The sequence below is a fragment of the Hippocampus bargibanti genome, linkage group LG11 (assembly GCF_051943395.1).
Source record: "Hippocampus bargibanti isolate YZ-2025 linkage group LG11, ASM5194339v1, whole genome shotgun sequence".
Lineage (NCBI taxonomy): Eukaryota > Metazoa > Chordata > Actinopteri > Syngnathiformes > Syngnathidae > Hippocampus > Hippocampus bargibanti.
In genome coordinates, this window is record NC_142744.1 from 10,975,400 (window position 1) to 10,990,984 (window position 15,585).

At 41.3% G+C, this 15,585-nt stretch overlaps 2 protein-coding genes across 2 annotated transcripts; one reads left to right on the plus strand and one right to left on the minus strand.

The window, feature by feature from the left end:
* Positions 1–1,477: 1,477 nt before the first annotated feature.
* On the minus strand, positions 1,478–5,990 carry c8a (complement C8 alpha chain). Its single transcript, XM_089007384.1, has 11 exons — positions 5,813–5,990; positions 5,619–5,733; positions 4,802–4,949; positions 4,358–4,505; positions 3,780–3,969; positions 3,520–3,702; positions 2,737–2,977; positions 2,529–2,660; positions 2,283–2,440; positions 1,892–2,117; positions 1,478–1,754 (listed from the first exon to the last, which is right to left on the minus strand). The coding sequence occupies exons 1-11, from the start codon at positions 5,920–5,922 to the stop codon at positions 1,603–1,605; spliced, it is 1,803 nt and encodes a 600-aa protein (XP_088863510.1). The 5' UTR covers positions 5,923–5,990; the 3' UTR covers positions 1,478–1,602.
* Positions 5,991–6,790: 800 nt separating this feature from the next.
* On the plus strand, positions 6,791–15,399 carry LOC148891550 (uncharacterized). Its single transcript, XM_089008438.1, has 19 exons — positions 6,791–6,872; positions 7,174–8,125; positions 8,201–8,371; positions 8,460–8,916; positions 8,989–9,089; positions 9,171–9,199; positions 9,302–9,342; positions 10,102–10,146; positions 10,240–10,375; positions 11,056–11,215; positions 11,310–11,433; positions 11,500–11,531; positions 12,794–12,857; positions 13,245–13,279; positions 13,457–13,520; positions 14,335–14,433; positions 14,556–14,569; positions 14,759–14,792; positions 14,888–15,399. Exons 1-19 carry the CDS (start codon positions 6,864–6,866, stop codon positions 14,955–14,957), a joined length of 2,637 nt encoding a protein of 878 aa, XP_088864564.1. The 5' UTR covers positions 6,791–6,863; the 3' UTR covers positions 14,958–15,399.
* The last annotated feature ends 186 nt before the right edge of the window (positions 15,400–15,585 follow it).

The window sequence follows — 15,585 nt, forward strand, 5'->3', positions numbered from 1 at the left end:
GTGGATTCACTACATTGTTGTACTAGCTAACGGAGGCACGAGCTTTGTGTGTGTGTGTGTGTGTGTGTGTGTGTGTGTGTGTGTGTGCGTGTGCGTGCGTGTGTGTGTGTGTGTGTGTGTGTGTGTGTGTGTGTGTGTGTGTGTATGTGTGTGTGCGTGTGTGTGCGTGTGTGCGCGTGCGTGTATATGTGTGTGTTTGCTCCCTTGGAGCAAGCGTCATCATCACCTATGTAGGACAGCTAGTGGGACCTTGGCTTACGAATTTAAATCAGAATCAGAATCAGAATCATCTTTATTGCCAAGTATGTAGAACACACAAAGGAATTTGTTTCCGGTAGAACACGCTGCACTAGTATTGTCGTCAAAAAAACTGCTAAGTGGCACTATACAGTTCCATTTTGGCTACTTTTGAAAGAGTTCGAAGAGTTCAAAGAGTTAATGGCTTGGGGGAAGAAGCTGTTTAAATGGTTCCCAGACAGAGTGTGTAAGGTGAAAAGTGTGTATCCCAAAAATTAATTTCCCATAGGAAACCATTAAAATGAGAATAATCCGTTTCCAGGTCCCCATAAAACATAATTTTCTACTTTCTAATTTTCTAAGCCTTAAAACTACACAAAACATACTTTATTTTATGTATAATAACTGTGCTATAGTTTTATGATTAAAGAAATAAACCGTACTGTACAATAAAGTCATTTTATTTACCTTTGTGATGGTCGTTAATGGCTTGATGGAATGGAGTGGTTCCTCAGCATTAAACACTTGATGAGGAACAAAGGCTTCTTTGAACATCTTGAGGAATGATCCCTTGTAGGTGCTTTCTCTGTGATAATTGTACCTAGTTCATCAATTGTGATCTGTTTAGCTGGGTTAATAGCTTTTTGCATCAAGTGTACAGATGACTTGTGCAGGTTATTTATGGAGCCTGATTGATGGGATATTTAACCTTCCAGTCTACACTCTGCTTTAGAACTATCAAAGTTGAAATGGGTCAAAATTTCACTGTTTTCTATACATTTTCTCACAATTTTACTTGTTTTTTTCCCCTTTTCTTTTTTTTGTTTCAAGCTCTGTCCTCTCCCTTTCGTGTGTGTGTTTTCTCTCGCTGTCTGTCTGCCTGTCTCTTTAATGTTTAACACCCCCCCCCCCATCACACTGCTGGGTTCTTGACCAATCACGTGGCTTTAACCGAAGACGCCACTTTGTTTTTTGGAGAAGGCCTCACTCTCTCTCTCTGTCTGTAACCCGATCCCCAGGGGCGGGGAATAGAGAACAAATAAAAAGTCCGCTGCCATTTCCTTGTTTGGAGAACGGGCTCATTCACGAACGACACACACATTCTCCAAGGGAGCGACAATGATGACTCATTGTGGCAGCTCTGTGTGTTTCCCGAAAAATAGTTCGTATGCCAAGGTAAAATTTTCATAAATGTAAAGTTTGTAAACCCAAAAGTTCCTAAGCCAAGGGGTTCGTAAAGTGAGGTCCCACTGTAGTATGTGTGTGTTTAATTAAACAGGTACATTGTGGTTGACGGCCATTTTGTTTTGAAATGGTTACAACAAACTGCCCTTGCAACATCCAGATTTGAGTTTTGACAGCATTTCAACATCGCTGAGACTGAGAGGAGGAGCCGAGGCACATAGCTCCGCCTCCATCAGGTGGCGGATTAATACAAGCTCGAGTACGCTGTTTCCTCCCTGATGTACAAGTGGACCAAACTCCCCAGCAGGACCACGACCCGTCCATTTTGGTTCCTGTTGGTAGAATTGAGCTATTCATCCATCCGGTAACAACGTTGATGCTTTGATGCAACATGGTTAAGTAACGATCATATGTTTACAATTACGACAACATGAATATAAAGGGGTAAACACGCAGCTTTTTGCCTCACCAGTTCGACGAGTGTCCTCACAGGCTTCCCCTTGGTAGCCTGGTTTACAGATGCAACTGCAGGACGTTCCGGTGAGTACCGGGATCCCATTGTGCCTGCAGGGGGCGCAGCGACAAGAACTGAACTGCTGCTGATACTCTTCCAGTCCCCTCTGGAGATTGGCCAGTCTGGCTCCAACGTGATCTGATGCTGTGCTGAGGCGCACAAGCTCATAGATTGGCATGACCTGGCTCCACATTGACGAGAAAGAAGGGTACAGGGGCGGTTTGCAGATGACTCATTACATCAAGTGAATGATTTTTTTTACCCCCACCCCTTCAAGCACAAAAGCAGAGAGGCAGAAAACAACTACAATTTTCAAAGCACATATTTTTGGGGAGTCAGTGCTGACCTCGTGTTCAACGACTGCCGGGTTATATTTCAGGCTTGCCCCCCACTTGCGATAGGTTTCAGGATCCCGGATGACCACCAAACCACTGCTGGTATCTGCGACACCCCCCTTTACCAGCGTGATAACGTCCTTAATTACTGCAGAACCTTTGTCTGTGACTTTAGGCAAAAATCATCCAAAAATCAGGGGGGGGGGGGAAATCACACTCTTTTACACATTTCTCCCCCAACGCAATGCGACACTTACCGTGTAGTAAGGGTCCTCCTTTTTTACATAATTCCCCACCCGCGGTGAGCTCCGCCGTTGTGTACATGCCAATCGATCCGCTTAAACCAATAGAGGCACCGATGCAGGAACCGGCCTGCTTCCATTCGAGTTCTGCAAAGGGATTGATCATGATCATGTGGTTGACAAGGACGTAGATACCCGATCAACGCTGAAGCAGTCGCCCTACTTGATTCAGCCATGGATGTTTTATTGACCACCACCACGTATTCCAACGTTCCTCCCATGGCTCCCTCGGTGACATAGTGGGTGCCGAATGAGTTGAAGAAACGGGAATACATGCCAAAGTCATACTGCTCTGGAAGTTCCATCAGCGACAGGTAGAAATCTTCGTGAAGCATCAGCCTATCGCTTCTCATCTTGAAGTGAGCTGTTTCCACTTTGGACCAAAGCCTGATGAACCCAAGGTCCTGACGGTAAAAATTCAGCAGATGTGACATGTAAGGAGCCTGTTTGAGGGTAACGAAGCTTTGGATTGAAACCCGAAGCTATTGCAAAGTATCCACTGTCAAAAAATATTGAGACCAAAGAACAATTTGTAGTTTTCGGTGATTAACGATCACGTTTTTAGGGAGTCAGCAAGAACGAGAACATGCAAACAGGTGGATCCCTGATTTGAAATGCCAGCCTTTGACCTGCGAAGCAGATGCACTCACCACTCAGACACCGTGCCCATTAATCAGAATCAGAATCAGAATCAGAATCAGAATCATCTTTATTGCCAAGTATGTAGGACACACAAGGAATTTGTTTCCGGTAGAACAAATTCCTTGTGTGTCCTACATACTTACATAATGTGGTGTGTTTGGCTTTCTCTCTTTGCCATTAACCAAGATGCCATTTCTTGTTTGTTTGTATGTTCTCAAAGCTTTCTGCTCAACCCCAAAATAATCGGACTCACTTGTTTGTACTTGATTTTGTGAGCCTGTTGCCTTTCTGCATATGACAGTACCTGGCTTTGATGTTTCGATATGTTCCTGAGAAATTCCGACTCTTTGCTTCCACTCAGTCCCACTTGCACGTAATAGATGCCGACTGAGACGCCTGCGTTGGAGGACCGCATGGTTTTCCTTGCGTTTAATAGGCTCACCGCGTTACTGTAATATTCCTGGGTGCCCTCCGATGTCGCTTCTGCCTGCAAAAGATACACTTAAATGACCTGGTTGAGCTCAATTATTCACTAATCCCCACCCCACTGATAAATTACAGTACCACAAAACGGTAGGCATGGTAGTTATAAGGTTTCCGATAGTTTTTCTCCTCATCGTTGTAATGCAGGTTTTCACAGAAGGAGTCGTAAGTGAACTTTCTCCATTCGCCGTTATAAACATAGTCACATTTTCCTCCAAAGTAGTTCGGGTCCAGTACGTGATCCACAAATTCTCCAGTCAAAGTATTGTAACTGAAACGACACAACAGTGGTCATAAATATGTGTGTCGTTTTAAGAGCATAACACGTTCTGATGCCCCAAACAGTTGACTGATTTGGTAATTATATGCATGCCTCAAGACCTCTTCAGCCAATCCGAGCGTCTGTTTTATTATTCACGCTCGCCAAGACCTGCGGAACGCAATGATTTTCGGAAAGGACCGCACCTTTTCAAAGATGTGTACACTTGAGCGTTCCTCAAAAGATCTTAATTTGGAATAATGGTCCTACAGAGCTGTAAACAAACAGACAGAAAGACCAAACCCACCACTACCTCCCTTCCCTTTTCTTGTCAGTACAAATCATCGTTTGATAAGCATCTAAAGTGCCTTGTTTCGTGTACGTTCCAGTAAATGTTTACCCCTGAGTGCCATGCTCGACCCCGGGAATGGTGAGGAGAGTGGAGCACTTGTCGTTCCTCCGATTGAAAGCTTTGCAACCGTCTTCGTCCGAAAAATCATCACAGTCTGCCTCACCGTTACAGCGAAGGGACTGGCTGATGCAGCGGCCTACAGAATAAGAGCAAATGAGAACATTTTGGACTCTTTCTTGCAATAAACAAACAATGCGGCGTGTCCTGACCTTAAAATATGAAAATAGAAATTGCGCGGTCTTAGAATATTAACTTCATTTCCATGACAACCATACATCGTCTGCACTATGGTATTTTGAGCCTCCCCACAAGCTTTCTAACTTGTTTAGTTTTGTCTGTAAACAAATGTACATGAACGCTTTTCTTCTTGTATTTACGGCGGCAAACATTTCTCATACTTCGACTTGAATTGTCGCCATTGACGGGACTTGCCAGTTTCTTGACAGGTGAAGCTCTCCCCACAGTAATCGGGCACCAAACACTCTGCAGTTGTCGTTGGACACGCAAGGGTGTCCCACAATGTCTCCAAGCAAGGCGTCCCGCCGAACTGCGATGGTGTCTCCAGATATCGGAAACGGAACTGAGAGGATTAGTCAGTAAGGAAGTCTGAAATGAATTGCTGTGATGGATAGATGGAAAATGTTCATTGTGTTTGTTTGTCATGATGATATCAACAAATGTGATGTCGGTAAGTTTCGCTGATATGACTAGAGCACGAGTCATTATTCCATTAGGGCATAGGTGTCAAAGTCAAGGCCTGGGGGCCAAATCTGGCCCGCCACATCATTTTATTCGGCCTGCGAAAGCAAATGAAGCATATTAAGTGCCATGAAGCTTGTTAAAGTCAGAACCAAAATTTGAAATTTTTGTACGTATGTAAACCACAATAACAGTCATTATTTTTTTACTTTGGATTTTAAAACTAGTTATTCATTAATTTGTTGTGCGCTCTGTTTGTAATATGTGAAGGGGATTAAAAATTTTAAAGGATTCCTCAAATTCATAATGGCCCCAACAGGAAACCGTAATTATAATTTGGCCCGCGGCAAAAAAAATGACTTTGACCTTGCATTAGGGTTCATCAAACACACTGAAAATCAACTGCATTGAGTCACTATCAAGTAAAATACAAATGATTCCAAATGATTCTAACACTCTTATGCATATTAACAGTCGGACAATCAGATCATATTTGGGCATATACATTACTAGGTAATGACATTTAAAATTATAAAATATTCGACTGTACCTTTTGGTCTGTGCAAGAGGTACATGGTGTCCATGTTGACCACCGTCCCAGTTTGCAGTTGACGGGTATTGGTTTGTTTACAGCTCGAACTGTACGAGAAGTAGCATCTCTGGTCCTGGTGGAAAAAATAAAAATAAAATACATTAATTTCCATCACAATTATATGCAGAATTTCAAAAGAATGCATTTCGTACCTGTTATCTGCTAGTATCCATTGCCTTCTGTACGGGTTCTCATTCACACTGAAACTGGGTGAAAAATTCAGCGCGCACAAACATAGGAGTACATTAATTAAACTCCCCATTACAGCATGAGACTAATATTGAAGATGAAAATGGAACATTGCAGAGCAATTGTTGTCATCCACTGGGTTGTCCTAGTAGTGCAATCTGGACTAACCATGGTGAATCATTGATGCAGAATAAACAAAAGCTCTTACAGCAGTTGGGAAAGTTGAATCATCTCTTATTCACAGCAAACATCAACAGGAACACTGAGTACATAAAATGAATCAGGGATTAATTTAGCAAAGCAATTGAACACTGGAAACGTTTGAGATTTTAATCTGTAATTGAGTTCAGAATGTGTTTAGAAACAAACGACAACAAATAATCGGACCGTGCACCAGAACTATTTGACTCCATTTGCTGAAAGGAAGGGGTAGCATTGGACATTAGTGAATGTTTGTTAATTAGTTAGTTTGTTTGTTTTTGTTTGTTTTGTTTGTTGTTAGATTTATTTGTTCGTTTGTGGTGGTCTATTTTTTGACTCCGTTCATTTTATAAACTGGAATTACAGATAATTCGAAATAAATTATAAACGTTTAACTTTTTTGTATCTGTCTGTCTGTCTGTCTGTCTGTCTGTCCTTCTGACCGTCCGCCTGTCAGCCTGCTTGTCTTTCTATCTATCTGTTTTTATTTTACGTATTTATTATTTTGTTGCTCATCGAAAAAGTGACTGTATAAAACGTATCAAGTTTTGCAAATAACCTACATCTAAGAGATTAAAATACTAACACTGTACGAATTTCTTTCCTACCCATCTCGTGAACGCGCCCGCAAATAATGACGTATTTACGTCTGCGCGCTCCATCGCCAACACGTTCAAATTGTTTGGATTAGCATCGTTGTTGATTAGCATTAAAACGTCACTTGAATATATCACCGGACCCCAAAAACTTCGAAAGGCTTCGACTTGTAGACTACTTTCCCAATGCTCAAATCCGAACGGTGATGACAAAAAAATGGAGGAGGTAAGGAAAAAAAGTTTTTTTTTCTCCTAATTGCTAAATTAGGCGAGGAGGCGACCTTAGTGCTGCTGTGTAATGTTCACATGAGTTTTCTTCAAAATCAGATATTATTGTGATGCTAACGTCTATGGCAGCAGTACAAATCACTTTAAATTATTTTTAAAATGATTTCCATAAAATCTATTGGTAGATTTTTCCCCTTATGTGAGTAAAATTGAGATTGAGAACATAAACAGTTCTAGAGCAAGCAATGCCATATTCCGTTCATTATATTTGTGATGAATTATTGTTTTTTCTTTTTCAGGACAGTCAAATTAACTTCAGAGCTTTGAGAGCCAAGTTTCAAGAGGAAGCTCTTCTGGCTCAGACCAAAACCACTCGACCAGCCGTAGCGGAAAAACCCAAAAATCTACCTCCCGCTGGTGGCCATTGTAGTTCAGTGGTTAGTAGTATCAATATTGCCACAGAGAACAAGACAACAGTGGTTCCCAGAGTTATTTTCAGAAATGAACTGCGAGCGTCTGGTGGAAAGCGGTCAACTACTTCTCCGGTACAACCTCCGGTGCAGCTCTCCCCTTCTTCTCAGCCCACTGATGAAGACTGCAAAACAAAAATGCAGTCTTTCAAAGAACGACACATGCCTCAGGTGCTTCCTGTACCGTGTTTGAAAGAACACAAGATTGACCCTCTTATTAAAAGAGAGTCACCAGAACAACAGGAGTTAGCGAAAGAAATCCCACAAACAAAACCCAAAAATAATAAATTGCTGCTTGCTTTGAAGTCATCTAGAGTGTCGACATATAGCTCTGAAAGTGAAGAGGAACCGACATATGCTGAATTGACCACCAGACCTGCGAGTGCTCCTGGCGAGTTGCCCTCTGCGGAAAAACAAAGCTCCGAAGACGCCGCTTCGCTCCAAGACGACCATTTAGCCACAATGCGCCCTGTCTCCAATCCAGATGTCTCACTCACTTCCCCGATACTTGAGACGAGTGTCAACTCTGAAAATCCCATCATTAGCACCTTGGAGAGGGCCAAGAGGAAGTTCTCCTGCCGAAACATCTTGATTTCTAGCAAATCCAAGTGCCTGCGTTCTCCTGACTCTGCCTCGAGCGAGAGGCCCTTTCTTTCATCACCCGGGAACGTGGAAAATATGGAGCCCAATTTACCTCCGCTCCCACCGCTGCCCGTTGGACTCCCACACCTCGCTTGCATCTCTGCGCGACCGTTCTCGAAAGCCACCAACTCGGCTCGAAGTACGTCACATTCTCCTGTAACTGTTTTTGCTTACTTGATATTTGTATCACAACTTTTTTTCTGACCCGTTGAAGAACCTGCGTTTATCAAGCCGTATCGCCCAGATAAAGCCGAACGTCCTTCTCCCCATTCGCCCCCTCAAAAGAATCCTCTGCCTGACTTGAGGTCACTGGGGACAAAACCACCGAAGCCTCGCAGACCGCCGTTGGTATCTCTCAGATGGGACCAAAAACCTTCACTTCATGGTTGGTTAATGTTTTTGTACTGCTATTTGCATTTTGCATATTGGTGTCGTTTAAATGCTAATATCTGTCTTCATATATGTCTTAATAGATCTCAATCAAGAGCCAAGTCAAGATTCAAAGTCAGTAAACCCCGTCTCCAGTTCTGTCCTGGATGCTCCTACGTTCCCGGACTTTGATAATCCCGAGATGGAACCCACAGAGACGGAATTTGTCGATAGTGCCGCTGTAGACCTCAAGGTCCGCGGCGTCCCAGAATCCAAGGCTTCGCAATCTGACGCACGTACTTCTCAAGTCGCCAATGAAACCTCTGTTGACCAACATCTGAAAGTTGGCAGCCTATCTGCTCACCCAGCCAACTTCCCTGAACCATCAAATCCGACAGAGTCCATCCCACGTGATCGAAGGAGCCAAACTGAAGACGTGATAGTTCCTCCAACTTCTCATGCTGATGAGGCTGAAGTGTCAGCTTTTGGGCACCACTGCGCTCGTGATGAAACTGATTTCCAAGCTGCGCCGACGAATGAGGAGCCTCTCACACACGCGAGGTGAGAGTCCAACTTTATTATTATTAATTTTTTTTAAGTGTACTGTGTTTTTCATTGGACAGTTTCTTTCAGCGACCAAAATTATGAGTATGAAAATATATATGAAGATGTGGAAAACATCAACAAGTTCTTCTTATGCCAGAACTCGCGCAAGCAGAAAGACATTGTGAAGAGTAAGGATACCTCCTTAATCGACATCCCTCACCCCCGCACCTCTCCCAAAATCACTCTCAAAATGTCCCCTTTTCTTTTAGATCCATATGCGGACAACAATCTTCCTGCGGTAAATCATTTTACATCTGATTTATTGTGATGTCATTTCAATGATTTTTTTTCTTCGCTTTGCTTACAATGTAAAACAATCGAATAATTGTTTTACTTACAGAAAGAGGAGGCGTGTCTTCACATTTGGCCACGGAACCCTTGGTAGGAACAATTTGGTTATGACATTCATCTTTGCCACATGCAGGCCTATTTATTATTTATTTGTTTGTTTGTTTGTTTGTTTATTTATCTAGCTCGCTATCTCGTTAGCTATCTCGCTACCTAGCGCACTATCTAGCTAGCTAGCTATCTACCTACCTAGCTATCTAGCTAGGTAGTTATCAGAATCAGAAAACCTTTCATACTCACACAATGGGGAAATTTGCAATCTATCGAGCTAGCTATCGACAGTATCTAGCTATATCTACTGAAGCTAGCTATCTACAGTATGTAGTTTTTATTTATCTGTTTGTTTAGCTGTTTATTCATTAGTTTGTTTGTTTATTTATATAAGGTGGTATATATATAAAGTTTATTTATTTATATAAGGTGCACCGTACTATAAGGTGCACCCACTTCTATTTTTTTCTTTCGGCTTTTTCCTTCTGGGGGGGGCACCTTCTATGAATGAAAACATTTCCAAATAGTATCTATAAATATAAAAGGCACACCACATGATAAGGTGCTCTGGTAGAGGCTGAGGTTACGCACTACTTATTCTACGGAGAGAAATGGAGTTGGTGGCTGCTGACAGTAGTTGCAAGACCTTTTGTGGCTAAATATTGGTCGACATATAAGGCACAGAGTCATCTTTTAAGGAAAATGAAGGCTTCTGGGTGCCAGAAAACACGATAGTTAGTTTATTTATTTGTTTTTCTTTGCTTATTTATTTCGTTTGAATTCACTCTGCTTTTCAAACAGGGGCATCATATCAGGAGAACATTCATCCCATAATGTCGTCCATGGGTATATTGCGCATCACTCATTCATACTTCACTTTTAACGGCATTTGTCTCTGTTCATGCGCAAGCGTTCATCTTTTTTTTAATCTTTCCTCAGTAAGGAACGCCCAACCCCCAACGCCTCCGCTGACTATAAAGAACTGAAGAAGAGAGAGAAGCAACGTCTGGAGAAGGAGAAAAAAGAGCAAAAGGAACGGGAGAAGAAGGAAAATGAAATGAAAAAGAAGTTCAAAGTACGCCTGGGTGATATTTTTGTCATATTTTGAATGATGCAATTTTGTAGAATGTTAAGTGCAGAAAATTCATTCTTGTAGCTCGTGTGTTATATTTTTAAAATGCTTTTGCTGTCGTCCACGATTCCGATTTTTTTTTTTTTTTTTGACATTGGTGATTTGCAGATAGAAAAAAAGATAAATCACAACAGCTCTGATTTCTAGCTGTGGTTAAACTGGTGAACGCCGTTTTTTTGGGCACTCCTGCATTACAAAGGAGATGTCAACCCTCAAATTTTCTTGATATATTCTTCCACTCATCTTAACGCAGTATTGTCATTAATATCACGTTTTTGAAATATGAATTAAGTGCCAAAAATCAACTTTCTTTTTATTTATTTTTAATCCTTCATGGCTGGCGGTCATTTTGTCCCGTTCTGTCAGTTCAAAATGACATCACAGTGGCTGACGATTTAAGTAGCTACCGGTTCCGGCTTGCCTGATTTCTGAAGCTGAACGTTGATGCCAAGAAATGATGTCCAATGTTTTCTAACTGTTACCAGAGGGAGCGGAAAGCTAGAGTCTATTCACAGTTCTGTTTGTTTGTTCAAGTGCAGTCACAAAATTTTCAGCCAAAGTTATTTCGTTCTGATGAAAAAAAAAAATGTGTGTCGAAATTGAAAGCCGTGCTGTGTCTCAAGGTGACAGGCGATGAAGAGCCCATGTACCACGCCAAGGTGATGGTGGCGAGCAAAGTCCGCAAGCATGACCTGCCTGTAAAAAGTGGCGACACGGTTAGCATCATTCGGACCACCAACTGCCCCAAAGGCAAATGGTTGGCCCGGGACGCAAACCGCAAATGTGAGTATGAATCCACAGCGGACAATTTGTCCATGGCCCAAATTTATCTTTCATTGCGTTTTGGAGTGGCCATGCGCTGATCTGGTTCTCACAGATGGCTACATCTCCGTCATGAACGTGGAGCTTAATATCAGGGAGATGCTAGAACTAGGCAAGAAAGCCCAAACCGCTGGACGTGGTGGCAACCCGGATGGGGACACCATCAGCATTGGCAGCAGGTGCATCACACCCAAGCGCCTGTGAGCGTCGCCAGCCGATGGATTTAATGTTTTGTTTTTTTGCAGATCCTCTAGCCACCTTGTGGTCACAAGCAGTTGTGAGTATCCCAAACGTAGCATATGCTTCAATGATACAATGAAGGAAATGAGCAAAATTGGGTAACTAAAATGAGTATATAGTTAACAACTCTACAAAATACTTGCATTAAGTTCATCCTGTCTACTTGATATCTAATTTAAAACAGATTCTTATCTTAAAGACAGTGTATCAGTGCAGACGCCGAAACATGTCAGGTATTTGAACACCGACAATACACTGTCTTTAAGATAAGAATCTGTTTTAAATTAGTCTACAAAATACTGTATCTATTCGTCCCATTAAACACAAAATGAAAAAAAAGTCATGATTATGTTAGATTTATTTCAGATGACTCAAGCTCTAGTAACCTAGCAAGCTAGCTAAGATAGCTATATATCTTGCAAGCTCTCAATCTCGCTAGCTAAACTAGCTATCTATCTCGCTAGCTAGCTATCTATCTAGTATTGGATTGGATTTGCCTTTATTAGTCTTGCAGTGGAGAAATTTACATTTCACAGCAGCAGTTATGAAAGCTAGCTTTGCTAAATAGATAGGCGCTTAGAAATGAAATGTATTATTATTATTATTAGATAGTTCGCGAGCTAACTAGCTAAGCTTGCGAGCTATCTATCTCTTCATATTTTTCTAAGGTTAACTCATTCGCTGCCATTCACTAGTTTATTCGGTAATTGAAAAGCAAGACGTGGAGCGCCACTCCCGATTTTTTTCGTGTTTTGGTTTTTTTAGCCTTCCACGAGGGGGCAGCATTTGCCTTCTGCCCATTTTAGCACTTTGTTACAGCTTCTGTTGTTGTTAAAACGCTATATAAATCAATATGTAAGTATTGTATTGTAGTATGTACAGCCACCCCCACTTCAAGCTCTGATAACTCCAGACCCATAACTTTGGAATTGACTATTTTTTTCTGGTAAACGAAGAAAGTCTAAATTTTCTAATGCTGTATTGAATTCTTATGTAATCCTAAATCTCAATATTCTGTGGTCCCTGCAATTTGAGTGAAAATGACAAAAACCTTGGCAACGGATTGCACACATTTTTGCACATCGTCTGACAGTGAATGTGTTCAGAACAGCACTATTCAATGAACGTGTAGTATTGGGTGAGTGAAAATGAAAAGATACCTCAAGATCTCCCAAACGACTTGACCTAAATAGCGTACGACTCCAGAGAACTTTTATAATTCGGAAGGAATTTAATACAAGTATTGGACTGCGGGTCTCTGTTGCAGTTGCTAATAAAATTCATTTTCTTCTCTCTCAGTCACAGACGACAGTGAGGAGTGGGCCTGCGAAGATGAGACGCTCTCAGCCTGCTCCTCGAGCTAGTAAGGAGGAACATCTAGTTTTTTTTCCAGATTATTCAGGCAAACAAACCACCCCTTTTGAATACACTGCTCGAATTTCAGTGACCGACAACAAAATGGGATTTCCTTCATTTTACACAAATGTCACAATGTGACATTTCGTTTCTGTGCAATTTGCATTTTTTTCACGAGCCGCCAAATCAGGTGCGCGGAGCTGAAAATTTACCTTTTGGAAATATTTGTTTTTCTTTCCAATATTCTGTCTTTTATGTTTGAATACTGAAATGATCTCATCTCAGTTTATTTAAAACAAATTTTGATGAACCTCACTGAAAAACAAGTCGAACTGCTATACTTAATTTCAGAAGTCTTATATTTGAGTGTGTTTATTTTCCTTCATCCTTGCAGCATTCCCCATCCAACCACCTCATTGACTGAAACATGTGAGTACATTTACTGTCTGCTATTCTTTTTTTATGTCTATAGTGAAGCAGCGCAATTGTTTTGATTTGGGCGTTCTTTATTTCCGTCTTGTCTCTGCGCCTTGCTTGTGGCTCTGAAACTGACCCCGTCCTTTCTGACGTGTTCCCTCTGTCCTCTGGTGTGTGTCACTTTGACAGCATCTGACCTCGCTAGCCACCAGCATGCATCGAGTGATGCCAAGCTTGAGGATCTGCACACTCAGTAAGTACAATGCGCACAATATGAACGCAAACACTCCCTAGAGCGAATTTACAGACATGTCACTTTGGCTGTTTGCCGTCATTTAAATTACCTTCCGTGTATTACTTTGTAGATTCCTGTAGCTGGTGATGTCATTAGAAATGGGGGTGTAAAATATTTGTCGCACTATCCTGAAACATTTATTTATTGGTTGATTGGTTTATTTATTTGAGCTCATATAAATTTGACCCAAAATAATAAATATCAATACACAAAGTGTTGTAATAGAGCTGTCAATTCAGAATCGGAATGCTCTTAATAGTCCCACAATGGAGAAATGTGCAATTCAGCATCACCAAATGCCATTTGTACCTTTTTGGGCAACATGAAGCTAATATGTTTTAGTCAGTGACGTGCGGTGAGGTTCATGGCTGGTGAGGCACTGACGTCATCACAGTCAGATTTACAAACATGAACTCTACAGAGTAGCTTATTCACCACCAATAAAAATGACTTCACGCCAAGACGTCTTGCATTGCTTGTGAATCCAAACAATGGCTTCAGATTCGGATAATATGCTTTCTTGTTACACATCCAGTTATGAATATGATTCAAATACACTGTAGTTCTGAAGAGGAAAGCATACATGTTTGAAATCGATTAAATAATTATATCTGACATATGTGCCATTTTGCCATTTGATTCCATGATGACAGGTGAGGCACTGCCTCACCTGCCTCCTCTGACTGCACGTCACTGGTTTTAGTTTTTTTAATGTATTTTTTAGTTTGTTTATTTATTTGTATATAACTGAAATATGACTTTGCTTTTCAAGGAAAAGACATGAAGCCCTACAGAAGCTTGCCATCTTCTTTGAACAAAGCAAAGATGAATTAGGTGATCTTCCTGAGAGCGTCACGCCAACTCCGACTAAGTATGTTCATTATCAATATATTTTTTTAATCTTTATATTAAAATGAGTCTTCATTTACAATTTTCTTCTGCCGCCCCATCCCCCGCCCGACCCCCCTTCGCCCATTCTGTCTGGATCTCCAGCCCCGACCCACCAAGTAAGTGATTTCATGGCTCCAACTCTTGTCACCACAAACGTCAAGCTCACTGATAGCAGAGGCCGCAAACTAACCAGATTGAAGGACAATCTCCAAAACTGTTTGAAGTCGTACCTGTGGGACCATATAGCTGCAAATGTGGAATAAATGTGTGACATTTTCTATCCTTTTTTTCCGCTGTGAATCCAGGTTTCCTGTGTGCTGTTGAAGAGCCCCCTTATCCGTGAGTTTTATTTAATTTTTTTCTCTTTTTTTGGGGGGTGGACATACTTATTCCTTGACTAACACAGACTTCGTTTGTTTTTTCCTGGATGACAGTGAACAAGAAGTGGATTTCTCAGAGCTGGGACTTCTTCCTCCGCCGCCTTTTTTTGCTGACACAGATTGAGTGAAGCATCGGATCTACTTGGAAACTGAACACTTGCATGCAAAACTGAAAAAAGCCATCCCTGGCCAATTAAAATAAGCATCATGAGCAAAGCTTATTTTCTTCTTACACATGCGAAATTGAACACATGTTTTCACTTTGTTTGATGAGACATACCACATCTGGATGACATCGTTTCTTTTGTGTGTTATTCAACACTTGTTGCACAATACAAATCTCACCACTCTTTATATGACGATCAAGCATGAACCCCCCTGCTCCTCCCTTACAAATGTTTCCATTTGTATTTTGTTTCTGGGTTAAGTTTAATAAATAGTGTAACACCCTTGTATATGTTTTAAAGGCAGCTGCACTCCAGCACATTCACACTGTGTAACAAATCATTACACTCATTATGTCTGCTCACGGTCAAATCGTTTCCATTATATTTTGTAAGATCACAAAGCTGAGACTGCCGATTTATGTACAGTCGGTGAAACCTCTAAACTTTAGAGGTTTACATATTAAAATCATTTGACAGATCAGGACAACCATCACTTTTGTTTTTCTCTCAGAACACATTTAAACTGAAACTTTTGGGTATAAGAAGTATGGAATCATTTATGAGAGAGGCTCTTCTGGATTCCCC

Bases quoted from the DNA above. Each gene is read 5' to 3' on its own strand.
- LOC148891550 (XM_089008438.1), top strand. The intron at 9,343-10,101 runs GTAGGAACAATT...CTTTTCAAACAG, and splicing joins ATTTGGCCACGGAACCCTTG to GGGCATCATATCAGGAGAAC. The intron at 13,521-14,334 runs GTAAGTACAATG...TTGCTTTTCAAG, and splicing joins CTTGAGGATCTGCACACTCA to GAAAAGACATGAAGCCCTAC.
- c8a (XM_089007384.1), bottom strand. From the start codon at position 5,922: ATGGGGAGTTTAATTAATGTACTCCTATGTTTGTGCGCGCTGAATTTT. The intron at 3,970-4,357 runs GTAAACATTTAC...GTGTCGTTTCAG, and splicing joins GTCGAGCATGGCACTCAGGG to TTACAATACTTTGACTGGAG. The intron at 1,755-1,891 runs GTGAGGCAAAAA...TTCTACCAACAG, and splicing joins TGAGGACACTCGTCGAACTG to GAACCAAAATGGACGGGTCG.